General features: G+C 41.0%; 1 protein-coding gene across 1 annotated transcript; it reads right to left on the reverse strand.

Annotated features, from left to right (window-relative positions):
- Positions 1-7,073: 7,073 nt before the first annotated feature.
- Positions 7,074-16,615, reverse strand: LOC147620542 (uncharacterized). The gene is made up of 3 exons (XM_086825333.1): positions 16,420-16,615; positions 16,230-16,335; positions 7,074-7,226 (listed from the first exon to the last, which is right to left on the reverse strand). Exons 1-3 carry the CDS (start codon positions 16,611-16,613, stop codon positions 7,074-7,076), a joined length of 453 nt encoding a protein of 150 aa, XP_086681459.1. The 5' UTR covers positions 16,614-16,615.
- Between the last annotated feature and the right edge of the window lie 234 nt (positions 16,616-16,849).

Below are 16,849 nucleotides of genomic sequence, written 5' to 3' on the forward strand. Positions count from 1 at the left end.
TGAGGAGAGAGGAGAGATGAAATATCTCAATTTTTATGAGTTTAAAACTCATTCAAGCATGTGAAATATGCACTTCCTTTAAAGAACTCCCCTTCCTTACATATGTGTCAAAATGGAATCATTATACCCAAATATCTCATATTTTTAATATTGCTCATAGCTTTCTACTAATAAACCTTATATATTTTCAACTCTTCATCTTATGTGAAATATGCACCTCCTTTAAAGAACTCCCCTTCCTTACATATGTGTCAAAATGGAATCATTATACCCAAATATCTCATATTTTTAATATTGCTCATAGCTTTCTACTAATAAACCTTATATATTTTCAACTCTTCATCTTATGTGAAATATGCACCTCCTTTAAAGAACTCCCCTTCCTTACATATGTGTCAAAATGGAATCATTATACCCAAATATCTCATATTTTTAATATTGCTCATAGTTTTTTACTAAAATAAACCTTGTACATTTTCAACTCTTCATCTTATGTGAAATATGCACCTCCTTTAAAGAACTTCCCTTCCTTACATATGTGTCAAAATGGAATCATTATATCCAAAATATCTCATATTTTTAATATTGCTCATAGTTTTTTATTAAAAAATCTTGTACATTTTCAACTCTTCATCTTATGTGAGCATTTACTCATTTTTGGGTATCTTCTTTTACAAATTGGATTTATCTCCTCCCTACACATGGATTGATGCTATTGGCCCATAGAAACCTTAATTGGACCATAATCAAAAAAATTTGAAAATCTAGACCCTTAGGCTAAGGTCCTTTATACCCATTTCGAATTAATTCCAATTGCACATTGAAAAGTTCTTTTTGAATTTTTGTTTTAGGGGAACTTTTTTTAATAAGATGAGATAATTTTCTATCCAAAAATATTAAAAATCTGAATATTCTCTCTCTAGGTTAAAACAGTTAGAAACAAGTCTTTTATATTTCTGAAGAGGGATTGATTACAGGGGAAGATGCTGGACATTTTGAGAGGTTGGGGAGGAATCTTACACATGCCATCATACCCAAACATGCTCCAATAGGGACCAAACTTTGCAAGCATGTGGGGGGGGGGGGCACCCCCACATGCTTGCAAAGTTTGGTCATGATCGGAGAATGTTTGAGTCAGTAATGAGTGCCCAGTGTGGATTTTTCAAGTCTCTTGGTGCTTAAGAGGCCAAGGAAAATCCGGGTCTTCCCCATACCATCGTACCCAAACATGCTCCGATGGGGACAAAACTTTGCAAGAATGTGGGGGGGACCCACCCCCACATCCTTGCAAAGTTTGGTTATGATCTTGAGGCATGTTTGGGTTAGTAATTAGCGCCTGGTGCGGATTTTTCAAGTCTCTTTGTGCTTAAGAGGCCAGGGAAAATCCGGGTCTTCCCCATACCATCGTACCCAAACATGCTCCAATGGGGACCAAACTTTGCAAGAATGTGGGGGGGACCGACCCCCACATGCTTGCAAAGTTTGGTCATGATCTCGAGGCATGTTTGGGTTAGTAATTAGCGCCTAGTGCGGATTTTTCAAGTCTCTTGGTGCTTAAGAGGCCATGCAAAATCCGGGCCTTCCCCATACCATCGTACAAAAACATGCTCTGATGGGGACCAAACTTTGCAAGCATGTGGAGGGGGCCCGCTCCCACATACTTGCAAATTTTGGTCACAATCAGAGCATGTTTGGATTGGTAATTAGTGCCTAGTCCGGATTTCTCAAGTCTCTTGGTGCTTAAGAGGCCATGGAAAATCCGGGCCTTCCCCATACCATCGTACCCAAACATGCACTGATGGGGACCAAACTTTGCAAGCATGTGGGGGAGGCACCCCCACATGATTGTAAATTTTGGTCACAAATCATAGCATGTTTGGATTGGTAATTAGCCTCCAATGTGGATTTTTCAAGGCTCTTGCTGCTTAAGAGGCCATGGAAAATCTGGGTCTTCCCCATACCATCGTACCTAAACATGCTCCGATGGGGACCAAACTTTGCAAGCATGTGGGGGAGACCCACCCCCACATTCTTGCAAAGTTTGGTCACAAGCAGAGCATGTTTGGATTAGTAATTAGCCCCTTGTGCAGATTTTTTAAGTCTCTTGGTGCTTAAGAGGCCATGGAAAATCCGGGCCTTCCCCATACCATCGTACCCAAACATGCTCCGATGGGGACCAAACTTTGCAAAAAGCATGTGGGGGGGAAGGGGGGGGCACCCCCACATGCTTGCAAAGTTTGGTCACAAATCGGAGCATGTTTGGATTAGTAATTAGCACCCAGTGCAGATTTTTCAAGTCTCTTGGTGCTTAAGAGGCCATGGAAAATTTGGACCTTCCCATACCATCGTACCCAATTATGCTTCGATGGAGACCAAACTCTACAAGCATGTGGAGGGGGCCCACCCCCACATGCTTGCAAAGTTTGGTCACAATCAAAGCATGTTTGGATTAGTAAAATTAGCGCCCAGTGCGGATTTTTCAAGTCTCCTTGTGCTTAAGAGGCCATGGAAAATCCAGACCTTCCCCATACCATCATACCCAAACATGCTCCGATGAGGGCTAACCTTTGCAAGCATGTGGGGGGGACCCACATACTTGCAAAGTTTGGTCATGATAGGACCATGTTTGGGTTAGTAATTAGCGCCCAGTGCAAAGTTTTCAAGTCTCTTGGTGCTTAAGAGGCCATGGAAAATCCGGGCCTTCCCCATACCATCCTACCCAAACAAGCTCCAATAAGGACCAAACTTTGCAAGAATGTGGGGGAGACCCAACCCCACATGCTTGTAAAGCTTGGTCACAATCGGAGTATGTTTGGATTAGTAGTTAGTGCCCAGTGAGGATTTTTCAAGCTCGGGGGGGTCACTATATATAGAATACCCCTATCGCGTGTGTTCAAGGCCTATATTTTAAATCCTTTATCTGTGAATTTATTTATCCATATAATATCCCCTTTTCTTTATGAATCTGTAAATTTTTTGAAAAAATTTTAAATCATATCCTTATGTAAATATATTTCTGTAAGTTTCATAAATTAAAAATATGCTTCTGTTGAACGCACGTGATATTTACATTTTGTTGTGAGTGACCCCCCCCCCCTGAGTTTTCAAGTCTCTTGGTGCTTAAGAGGCCATGGAAAATCCGAGCCTTCCCCATACCATTGTACCCAAACATGGTCCGATGGGGACCAAACTTTGCAAGCATGTGGGGGGGGGGGCCACCCCCATATGCTTGCAAATTTTGGTCACAATCGGAGCATGTTTGGATTAGTAATTTTTGCCCAGTGTAGATTTTTCAAGTCTCTTGGTGCTTAAGAGGCCATGGAAAATCCGGGCCTTCCCCATCCATCGTACCCAAACATGCTCCGTTTTGGGGACCAAACTTTGCAAGCATGTCGAGGGGACCACCTCCACATGTTTGTAAAATTTGGTCATGATCGGAGCATGTTTGGGTTAGTAATTTCAAGTCTCTTAGTGCTTAAGAGGCCATGGAAAATCCGGGCCTTCCCCATACCATCATACCCAATCATGCTCCGATTGGGACCAAACTTTGCGAGCATATGGGGAGGACCCACCCCCACATGGTTGCAAAGTTTGGTATTTGGGTTAGTAATTACACCTAGTGTGGATTTTTCAAGTCTGTTGGTGTTTAAGAGGCCATGGAAAATCCGGGCCTTCCCCATACTATCATACCCAAACATGCTTCAATGGGGACCAAAATTTGCAAGCATATGGGAGGGAGCCACCCCCACATGTTTACAATGTTTGGTCACAATCAGAGCATATTTGGATTAGTAATTAGCACCTAGTGCAGATTTTTCAAGTCTTTTGGTGCTTAAGAGGCCCCATGGAAAATCCGGGACTTCCCCATACCATCGTACCCAAACATGCTCTGATGAGCATGTGAGGGGGGGCCTACCCCCATATTCTTGCAAAGTTTGGTCATGATCGGGGCGTGTTTGGGTTAGTAAATTAGTGCCCAATTTGGATTTTTCAAGTCTCTTGGTGCTTCAGAGGCCATGGAAAATCCGGGTCTTCCCCATACCATCGTACCCAAACATGCTCCGATGGGGACCAAATTTTGCAAACATGTGGGGGGGGGGACCTATCCCCACATGCCTACAGAGTTTAGTCATGATCGGAGCATCTTTGGGTTAGTAATTAGCGCCCAGTGCAGACTTTTCAAGTCTGTTGGTGCTTAAGAGGCCATGGAAAATTACAGCTTTCCCCATATTATCGTACCCAAACATGCTCCGATGGGGACCAAACTTTGCGAGCATGTGGGGGGACCCATCCTCACATGCTTGCAAAGTTTGGTCATGATCGGAGCATGTTCGGGTTAGTAATTAGTGCCAAGTGCTTGCAAAGTTTGTTGATTTTCAATAAACAATATGGTGATGGTGAATTTCAACAAACAATATGATAGCCAAAGTGTTAATAAAAATTAAAAAAACCATGAACATCAACTAAAATGTAATGATCCGCAATAATGAGAAAACTCATAATGATATAAACATCAACTAAGTACATCAGAATGTGAGCTAACACAGCCACTCTAGCAAGAACTATGTTTTCAACAATGTACTCGATTAGGAGTGAGCTTGGTAGCAATCACTAGATGAGAGAGCTGAAATGCCTTTAACTTCCACTTCCACTGCTCTACTCAAGAGTCCACCAATGAAGTTGAATCTGCTAGTAGAACCGGCCTGCCACAATCATGCTATGGGCGTCAAAAGAAAACCCATGACCATCTATATCCTGGTCAAGGATGCACTTTGGCCTAGTGTAACTCATCAGATAGTAGTCTACTCCCTCGCTATTGCCCTCACTGGCAATAACAGCAAACACATGACCCTTCTATAGCAAATATGTTAGGTCATCATAGTTGGCAATGAACACAAGACCTGTGTGCTCATCGGAATACACTGGATGTGAAGGATGCTCAGGGGAGAGGACTGTCTATATATGCATGCATCTGCCCATCCTCTCGAGGCACAATGTGACCAATTGCCATCCACACATTCTCCATAGAAGCATGCAAACCATCATGTGTAAATCATGAGGGCCGCTAAGCACGTGCTCCTGATGGAATGTAAGCCCAAGGTGCTAGGTATTGCATCACAATCATAGGAGGCTCTACGGTCAATCATGCCACCATCCACATCCCAAAAAAATCTCCTCACAATCCGAGCATCACGTTTGGGATACGATGATGCTGCACTCCTACACAAATGTTGGGAGCACCACTCGACCATGTGGTCCGCATCTCTGAACCACTCAGTATCTTGCCCGCATCTCTGAACCACTCTCGAACCACTCAGTATCTTACTACAGCTGCTGATGACGCCTCAGGGTGCGTTTTACACACACCTGCACCATCATGCTCTCCCTTCCCTGTGACTAGTCTCAAAGAATGACCAAATCACTGGGATGCCAGACTGCACATGCCACCTATAAATCCATAAAACAAAGTCTTAGTTATTGTTTTCTTTAAGATATTCAAGTGAATTTAGTTTAATTGCGAATTTAAGAGAACCATAAGTACTACCTATAGAGCCAATAGAATTGTCATTTGACGACTTGAACTGTGCGCCACAACCATCTGACCAAACCTATCGTTGGCCACATGTGATCCCACAATCTCGTAAAAAATCATCATGGAGACGAAAACAGTGTTGCACAAAATGTGCATCATTTTAACGATCATCACTCTGATATAGAAGTGATACTCTTGAATAATGGCACGGGCCTCGGGGGTACTCGCTATCCCATCTACATTGGCCTCTGCATGTCGATAGCTAATGTGGACCATAATAGCAACCTAGTGAGGTAAGCAAGAGACAATTACGACACAAAAAATCAAATAAATAATATAGCTCAAACATGAAACAAATATTATGAAATATAACCATTACCTCCTTCGAGAAGTAATACTCAGATTGTATCTCCTGAAAAGGTGTGAAGGTGTAGTTCTCTGCAAAATCAATCATAGAGATGACCACACCAATAGGAAACTCTGCCAGGCATGCTCGGAACTGATGATCCTGCCACTTGGCATAATGACTGTGCCGTATATAGGGGCAGACCTGCTCCCTAAATGTGGCTATGAAGTGACAACATGGTGTATGTTTGTCCACAAGCTGCAACTTCCTAGACTGCCCACCACCACTGTGGAGCTGGTGTGTCACATACTCATAACGTTACCATGGCACTATCTCTTGGTCACTTACATCAAGATCTACCATCTATAAATGTGCAAGTGAACCACATGGTGTGCAATTTCTCTCCACACAAGGCATCCTATGGATCTGGGCATCCTCCGTGCCTGCACACAAAAGAGAGTGGATGAAATCACGAGGACTACGAGGCAACTCCCTATGCCCACTACGAGAATGGAACACATTATAGAAAAGTTTGAACTCAACATGGTAGCGATAACAACATGCGACACACTGTTGTCCAGAAGGCAAACATAATTATGTTTTAGAGATAATTCAAGAACCAAAATCTAGGAACATGAAGCAGAACAAGATTCTGAAGAAATTAAAAATGGCAAGGAAAATAGCCCAAAATTAGACTCCCCATGTGTAAATATGATAATGATATGTACAGATACCAAGGAGCTAGGTGGCAGCGGCATAGCGCAGGCGGGAAGTTGAGGTTGCCCACCACAAAAGGGGTGTATGGATGTGAAAAGGAACTTGTCACATCACCATCACCTATTCTTGGATTGAACTTGTCACATCACCATCACCTATTCTTGGATTGAACCTTGTAAATAGTGCGCATGGAATTGATCGTCGGATAGCAAGGAGGATCACGGGCAATCATGGAAAATGGCTGCCCTTGGGAAAAGTGCAAATAATAGCCAAATGCTTCTCCATTGAAAGCTTAGTTTTCATATCGCCTTTCAAAAATTCTCTGTGTGCTACTCTAGATTCCTTCTCTACTAAACTCTGCTTCAAGCCCATATCCTCCACTTTCTATAAAGAGGTGGATAGGCATTCTGAATGGCTAGAGAGGGTAGGATTAAAGGACTTTGTTGAGATGCCCTGGAGGGAGGAGCTACAACAAAACTACAAGGCCGCAAAGCAGCTGGAGTAGAAATCAAACACCATTACACTTCCATTATTGGGGGAGGAAAGGGTGTTCAACCCCCTATACGTGATAGAGGTCTTCATACTATCGGCTAAAGGTGAAGGAGAGATCTCCATCAACATGAGAATGCCCTGTAGAGATGTCAAGCATACTGAGGGGCTCAATCACTTTCGCTTTGCCTTTATGTGATGTACTAATCACATTTGCAGGACTAGTATTATGATGCAGCCTGCCACTCCATGGTCTATCAACTGAACTACTAGATGAGGACTCTCCTAGTCCACTCAAAGACTTTGATTGCTGACTTGCATTCTGTGCAACCACATTTCCACTCTCATCAGCCCCAACAGCTTCTTTTTCAGTAGCATTCCAACTCCTCATCTCATCAAAAACAACATCCTTGCTTACCCTCAACTCACGTGTAGCAGGGTTATAACACCTGTATCCCTTTTGCTCAAGGGAATATCCAATAAACACACATTTTTCAGCTTTTGGATCCAGCTTAGTTCTCAGCTCATCTGGCACATGCACATATGCAATGCATCCAAAGACTTTCAGATGAGACAAATCAGGTTTTCTGCCAGTAAACCTCTCCTCTGGAGTTACATCATGTATAGTTGCAGTTGGAGTCCTCTGCATGATGTAAACTACTGTAGAAACAGCCTCAGCTCAATAGCTATGCGGCATATTCTTCTCTCCCATCAATGCTCATGCAATCTCAGCAATGTGCCTGTTTTTCCGCTCAACAATTTCGTTTTGTTGCGGAGTGTATCTGCATGTAAACTGTCTCTGAATACCATTCTTCTTCAAAAATTCAAAGAACTCATTGGAGAAGTACTCTCCCCCTCCATCTGACCTTAGAAGTCAATATTAGGTAATTTGGAAAAAATCTCGCATTTTGGGAATCAATTACTCCATATACTTTCGGACATATCTTAAACATACTAACTCCAAATTTGTCGAAGATCATAGATTTAGATTCTACTCTTCAAGATCTTTCCGATGATATGTCACATGAGGGGGTTTTGACAAACTTTTGGACAAGTTCACCATGCTCCCATTTTTCAAATGGGAATGGGATTTTTCCCAAATTATCTAATATGGTGTTTTAGGCACTTTACATATTTCCCTGTTTGCTTTTCAACCATAACTTTGAAATTCTGAAAATGAGTGAACACCTCACCCTTCTCCTTCATGAAGTATACCTACACTTTCCTTGTGTGGTCATCAATAAATGTCACATAATACCTGCAGTCTCCCATAGACATGGTCTTCGTAGGACCCGATACATCATCTGAATGCACAACATCTAGTGCATTTCTGCTCACATTCCTGTCACGTGGAAATACATGCTTTGTTTGCTTTCCAAATTGGCATGCTTCACATATTTGCTGCATACCTTCAACTTTAAACTTTGGCAGCCCTGTCACAATTCTTTTAGACTGCATAGACTTCATTCTCTGCACATTCACATGTCCAATTCTTTTATGCCAAATATCAGTATCTGCAACAATTCTTGAACCATTTGCAAACATCACAGCACTCACTTCAGGCATGTTTACATCCAATGTAAACATTCTTCCCACTCTATTGCCTTTTGCAACCAACCTGCACTTGTCTTTAAAGTCTTCAACATAGCAACCATCAGGGTTAAACCCAACCTGCAAAACCTGCTCAATCATCTGGCCAACTGAAACCAGATTCTTTGTTATGTTCGAAATATGAAGTATATCTGCAACAAGGTACTTCACTTTGCCATCTTGCATAGACAATGGCACATCGCTAACATGGGCAATTGGATGAGTAGTGTCATCCCCTGTTTCCACAAAACCTGATCTTTCAAGGTTTTTCATCTCCTTGAACCACCCCCAAACCATGACTTGTCATGTGGTTCGAAGACCTAAATTAACGTATCATACATCATCTTTATGTGCTGCTTCAACATTTTCAGACATGGCATTAAGAACATGCTACATAACAAACAACTTTTTATTATTCTCATTGTTTTTGCTCGTCGATGCATAGTTGTTTTGCTGCAATTTCCCATTTTGCATGTCAGCCTGCTTCTTATAACAATCTGCCTGCACATGCCTAGCTCCTTTTTCTGAAAAACGGAGGTCCTAACGCGCCCGAAACGCGTTTTTGGCTCGAAGTACCTTGTCCAATAGGACAGTATAGTTGCCTTTTAGCTTTACTTCCACGAAGAAAGCTCCTCACTCAGAGATCGTTTGCCAATGCCTCCTGTAGAGCTCCCGACAAGGGTGTAGTTGCCAACACAAATAGGGAAGAGTAGATGAAGCTCTTACCCTCGTACCGCTTCCTATGCTTCTCTTGCTTCGCAGCTCAGCCCTTAGCATGAACCAGGCTCTCATACCATGAAAAGATGTAGGGGAGAAGAGAGCTTGAGCTCTTGCAAAATCACACACACACTCACAAAACCCTAAAAGAGAACACACAAGGTGAGAGGCTGAAATTCTTCTTCTTCTTCACACAACACTCAACACACCATATACAAAGATAAGATTACACACCATATGAAAAGGTACTCAACCAAATACATACTAGGGTTCTCTATAGTGTGAACCCAACTAAAATGAGCTGGCACTATAACTATGCCAGTCTCTCTAGAATGGCTGTCACACAGCCTGTCATCCCACTGGCTGCATATCACCCATGATCTCACCAACCATACAAGTGGTGTAAGTGTGGGGCCTATCCCCCGGGTGGGTCATCAGTGTCCACTGCCTCGTGTCTACTGCCTCACTAGATGAGCTCGATATCTCAACATAGGGGTAGCCCTTCTTGATTTCTTGATGAAAATCAATAGAAGAAACATGAAAATTAGGCCATAAGCTTCAATGGAAACTCACAAATGTGTCCAAGCCTTGAAAATTAAGAGAAAAAACTTGATTGAAGATTCCCATCATTGCTAAGCACCATATGTCTTCCCTTGCTTCCACTTTGTAAATAATTGAAAGGATTCAACCCCAACCTTGTAAACAATTTGGAGAGACATTGTTGTGGCCAATGTAGTAATTACAATCTCCAAACTCCCTGAAATTCAGTGCAGCAACCGATGCAACCCATGGTAGAAAAACATGCAGAGCTTAAACGAAAGCCTATCACAAGCTTTTCCCTTCCCTGGACTTTGCTAAGGCTTAAGCCACACATTGGCCGAGCATTATGCTCCATATCAAGCTCCATAATCACACAAGAAAATCACTATAGCCAAGCTCTATGTAATGCTTATTCCTTCCCAAATCAAAACCCTAAGCTGCTATGGCAAGGCTTTAGCCAAAAAATGAACTACCACAACACTCCAAAATCAAGCAAGAAGAGGGAATTTTTTTGGATCAGCCCTACCAATCTTGATTAGTGAAATCTTCAACCAATTTTAGTCCTGATTTTTTGAAATTTTGGTGCGGCTACCCAAAATTAGGTCCACAATAAACCCATGGCCCCAAAAAATTAGGAAGTGAATAAAGAAAAGGAAATTTAACCATTCAAGATCACCATAACCATCTACTTGATCAAGAAAATCAATAACATCAACAAAATGTAGGAAATTCAAGAAAATTCAAAAGGATTTCAAGAAAATTCAAAAGAATGGATCAAAAGAAAACTAGGCTCTGATACCAATGAAAGGAAGTGACCAGCCATTAACCTAGATTAATCTAAGACACATGGATTAACAAGGAATTGATAAAGATTAACAAAGAGATTAACAAAGATTTAAGGTAAGAAAGAGAGATTTATCATTATCAAGTGATTATCAAATTTATTCCCCAATTGTGGTGTATTTGGTATATATACATGACCACCCCTTTCACACTATCATAAGTGTTGTCCATGGACATGGTCAAGTGGACTTGGCATTCAAGGGGTATGAAGAAAACCCTTTATCAATCCCCATGTCACAAATTGAATCCAATTATGTGTTTTTTTTATATTTTCAAGTTTACTAATTACCTACTAATAAAAAAACAAGAAATTATTGCTACACAAGGTTATGCAACTAAACCAAAGAAAAAACACTAGATTAACATAAAAATCAGAGATTTTTCTCTCTTTTCAAGCATAAATCCTCTTCCTATATGCTCTTTTTCTTGCAAATTCTCCTATGATGCAATGCAAATTAACCCAAATCAAAAAAGCATGTAAAACAACATCAAAATACAATCAAAATCACTTCTAATTCTCTAATACCATTGTTTTTTGGAGTGTGACCTCCTAATCACCAATGAGCAATGGACGAAATTGAGGCTCAACCCTGAGGCTATTCCCTAGCAGCAGCGCGGAATGCGTTAATTGGAAGCACTCACCTTGTCTTCCACTGTTTAACTTGTTGTACGAAACTTTGCCAAAGAGCCAAGGTGGTGGTAATTTGCAACTTCCTCGTGTGGGTGGCTAGTTAATCATCTGCATCCTCACTCCATTGTCACACTGGAGAGCTCCATAGTCAATGGGATGTAAAGAGTGTGCTCAATCTTGCTATAATGGAAGCAAGAAGAAGCACTCTACTTTGGTAATCTCTCACAGTCACTTGAAAAAGAAAAGATTACGTAAAAGAAAACCACTAATCTTACCCTAATCACAATTGCACTCCTTCATGTAATGCAAGGTTACAACAAATCACATGCGAGAGAGAGAGAGAGAGAGAGAGAGAGAGAGAGAGAGAGTGTGTGCACATACAATCTATTGCAAAGGGGAATGATTATGCTTTGATTATTGATACTCACTTATGTACGTGTGACTAGTGTTCACACTTGGCCAGCCATGACTTAAAGATAGTTCATGGGGCATTTTACTAGCCTAAGCAGTTACATATGAAGCTCAAGACTTCCCCTATTTTACAATAAGCCGAGTGTAAGGCAGTACACTCATAAAGTAGAGTTGCCATCATACAAAATGTTGCCCCTTTTGAAACACAAGGATGTCTTTTTAGTGCAAAAATAAAGTGATGGTATCGTAAGTTGGAAGGATGCAAAAATAAAGTGATGGTATCGTAAGTTGGAAGGATGCAAAAATAAAGTGATGGTATCATAAGTTGGAAGGATGCAAAAATAAAGTGATGTTATCATAAGTTGGCAGGATGTCTTACAAAAACAGGATGGGCAAGACGATGTTAACCAGAGTGGTTAACACCATTATAAACAAGTAAGTTCTAACCATAAGCTTTAATTATATCATCCTTATGCATGTTTAATTTACACTTCATGTGTTTCTTACTACAAGGTTGTGTTTCACGCGGATATAAATGACAAAAAATGGTGGTACATCATACAAGGCTCTGTTTGATCAAGGAGTATTTTTCAAGATAGGGATGTTCAAGACACTACAAGACAATGCTGCCATACACGCGTTTCATACACGCGATAAATTATGAACGCGTGTATGGGCGCGCTTATATTTGAATAGAATCGGGCGCGTGTATTTTTGCATTTAAGTTCGCGTGTATGTTTGCATTAATCAACGCGTGTATAAACGCGTCTATATACACGCAGTAATACACGCACCTATACACGATAATATTCACGGGGTAATACTCGCTATTATACACGGATAAATACACGCTACTATACACGGATTAATACACGCATGGCAGAGAAAAACTGAAAAAAAACTGAATTCCTTTACAAAATTAAAAACTATTTTCCTTAAACCATCTCATAGTTCATTACAGTATACATCATTACACAATCCCACTACATGCATTTACAACAATGAAATATATTCAAAAATAAATCATGCATATGAGATGATGGAAATGTCATCAATTTAGAACATACAGTGACGGATTGGTTAGGGTTTGATCTCATCTTCAATAAGATCCATCCTTGCCAAACGATCAACATCAATATCCATTTGATCAATTGGTAAGGCTACGATTAAATTTATTCCACTATCGATATTCTGTACTCCATTGATAATGGTATCGATGTCTTGATCATCCTCATCAACATCACCATCATCCTCAATGGTAGGGTCATTCTCATGATCATGAGAAATGGCATGCTCATCCTCATTATCATGATCATCTCTTATTTCTTGATCATCGATCACAACATCTTCAATGGCATGTTCGACATCATCTTCATTGCGGCTTGTTACATCCTCCATATGCTCCATATCAGTGAATGTATTATACATCACTTTGGAACGTGGTGCAATAGGGATGACGTACCACCATTTGATGTCATGCACCATTGGTAGATAGATAACCTACTCAAATACACACAGTACAGTAATTAATTAGCATATCAAAAGTCAAGGGGTACGCGAGCTTCGATATATATGTACATGAAACACATTAGTAAAAAAATGCATACCTGCTCACATTGTTGTGGCAATACGAGCCTATCTTTCTTTGTTTGCCAGAACTTTGTAGAGTCAATAGTTACATATCCACTTGCATGGCGTTTTATCGTTGCATCAGGCCCTTTTTCCACCACGTTCATTTGCCATTTGACATCCAAAACATACACAAAGAAGCGACGAAAGTCAAGCCTAAATATGTCTTGGATTATGCCACAATAATCATCCATTTTTCCATTAGCTCCCTCAAAGCTACTAATGACACCGCAATCTTGTGTATTTCTCTTTTCATCAATTCTTTGTGTTCGAAAATGCTTGCCTTCACACCATATAGCATTGAACATAGTGCACCGGACCAAAATAGAAGCAATATTTGTGTAAGCAATGTGAATAAATATTAAAAGCAAATCACTTACAACTAATGCAAAACATTAGTTCTATGTACCTTTGACATGCATCCTCGTGCATACTCCCATTCTTCCGCCGTGATATGCAGCCCCTCGTCGCTCTCTGCTCTCTCCATTTCCTCATGCAACCAATCAACATGGATATCATTCGGAAGTGTTGCTAGATGCTTAGGGTACGCCTTCCGAGAGCCATGTTGCCTCCGAAAGAGAGCTCTTTCTGCTTGCTTGTTTGTCTTTGCATCCTCATATCTTGTAACCCATCTGCTCATCACATCACTATTAAGGATACAAGTGAAATTGAGATCATCAATCAATGTTCTGTCAATTACTTTACTTTGTCCTTTTCCTTGAGGCACAATAGAGGTCATCCTCAAGTCCTCTTCATTGCTCCATAGTCGTGGCAAAGAGCTGTCCACCTGACCAAGAAATTCTGAAATATATACAAGAGACTCTTGTATCAACCAACCCTCGGCCATGCTTCCTTCAGGCCTTGCACTTTGCCTCACAAAGTCTTTTAAGGTCTTCATGAAGCGCTCTAGGAAGAACATCCAGCGTGCATGCACAGTACCACATAAAGCAATTTCGTCCACTAAATGCACAATGAGATGTAGTTGACTTGTGAGAATGGTTTGCGGAAAAGTCTCCTCTACCAAACAAACCACCTCCACTGCCATAACACGCGCATCATCCAACGTGGCTGGATCAATTGCTTTGGAACTAACATATCTGAAAAATAAATAAATAGTACGTTATACCTCATGCACGTTCATTTTGCAAGGTATAATGAAGGGTGATCTGAGCATGGGTTTTACATACCTCACAAGCTCGCCCATCTTATAAATACATTTTTTCAAACTCTTATTTGCACAATGGTCGATGCTAGTAGGTAGTATGAACTGCGCACATAAGAGCACATTTATGGTTTATGGCATTACAAAATTTAATTTCAACGTACATACAAGACTTGAAAAACACTTACTTGAAGCATCTTGTGCCAATCGTGGGACTTCAACCCATATAGTTGCTCAACGCCTCTTTTCTTAGTGGTTGTAAAGGCTCCCTTCAATGATCTCATGCATCCAGTGGGAGTACGCAAAGTGGTGATGGCCTGCTTTACCTGCTTCTCCTCTTTCTTTGATATAATCCATGGTGCAGGCGGAAGACGAACGTGCCCACCCACCTCTCGTGGCCAAGCTTGACGCATACGTCCTGCGACCTGCAAGTCCTCACGTACGCTAACATTGTCTCGTTTACCAATAATATGTTCCCAAATACCAGATCCCACATTCTTGAAGATGTGCATGGGATCAAGAAGATGGTTGATCTTAAGATGGGTCCAATATGGCAGCCGAAAAAAAATGGAGTACCTACACAAGGGATTGCTCTATGTGACCTTTAATCCAATTAGAGACTACACAAAACAAGATTGAAAAAACATCACTATACCTGTTCATGCCATCTGGAGGAAGAATAGTTGTAGACTCCCAAATACGCTTCCAATCTTTTGCCCGAAGTGTTTGTGGAGGAATGTTACTCTTACTAGCAACATATTTAGGATGATCTGAGGGGAGAAATCGATGATGATTATCGAATATAGTCTTACACAAACCGTCAGCATACTCATGTACTAACGAAGGACCACAAACAGGACATGCATGTTTACCCAATGTTTTCAAACCTGTTAAAATATAAATAAAAGTTAGAATAATAAAGTCAAACCGTCTAATTAATATATATAGCCAATAGTAATAGAGTAGGGAGGTAATTAGAATTCTTACCAGAACAATCGCTGTATCCTGGAAAGTCATGCATTGTCCACATCAACACTGCTTTTAAGTCGAAGTGTCGAGAGGAGGGAGGCCTACTAATGTCCACCACCGCAACACCTCTCCATAGTTCCTCTAACTCATCAATCAGTGGTTCAAGATAAACATCCATATGCTTAACTTTATGTTTTCCTGGAATTAGAAGGGATAACATAAGATGTCCCTTCTTGATCGCCATTGATGGTGGAAGGTTATAATTCACCAACACAACTGGCCACACGCTGTATGCGGTGCTTTTAAAACCAAATGGATTCACTCCATCCATACCCAGGCCAAGTCTCAAGTTTCTGGACTCTGTTTTAAAGCTGGGCCACTCATCTTCAATATGCTTCCAAGCAGAAGTGTCTGCGGGAATTCTCCACATGCCATCATCCGATCGATGTGAGGAATGCCATGACATGAGCTCTGCTATGGATTTGCACCTGAACATGTGTTTGATACGAGAAATTATAGGAAAGTGTCGCAAGACTTTACGAGGTACATCAAAACTCTTCATATCTGTTCTGTACCTTGCTTCACCACAAGTGGGACAATGTAGAGCCTCCTTATGCGTCCCACGAAACAGAATGCAATCATTGATGCATGCATGTATTTTATCATAATCCAGTCCTCCAAGAGATGTCACATAGCGCCTCGCTATGTCTCTTGAGGTGGGAAGCCTATTTTCCTTTGGAAGCATATTTGATAATAGCCTGCATCCAATATCATCAATTATAATTAGTCTTAAATCCTAAACCTTAAACCACTAATTCAAATTTGTAAGTTAGAATGCTTACTTCAACAATGCGTCAAGACTTGCATTGCTCCATCCATAAACTGTTTGTATATTAAGTAGTTCAAGTGAAGCACGTAAAACTGAGAATGTGCACCCTTCAAACACCGGTGTCGATGAAGCCTTATAAAGATGCTCTTGTTCCATATCATCGTCGTCCATACCTTTGGGATCATCCTTAAAAAGATTCCGCACCATATCATCAAGCACCTCCTCTTCCACAACTTCGTGGGGTGCAGGGCTATTGTCATCCCTTTCCCACTCATCTCTGACAATAGATCCCGAAGCTCCAGCATCATCTCGTCGACGCTTTACGTGCTCTCGTCGCGCGTAGGGTACCATGTTAGGGTGTGGCACTGCATCGTGCTTCAATTAGAGCGAGTTTATATATTACAACTCTATTAATTTAATTTGGATACCATGACTCATTTGAA

This window comes from Cibotium barometz, chromosome 31, assembly GCF_041138505.1.
Source record: "Cibotium barometz isolate CiBa-2024 chromosome 31, ASM4113850v1, whole genome shotgun sequence".
Classification (NCBI taxonomy): domain Eukaryota; kingdom Viridiplantae; phylum Streptophyta; class Polypodiopsida; order Cyatheales; family Cibotiaceae; genus Cibotium; species Cibotium barometz.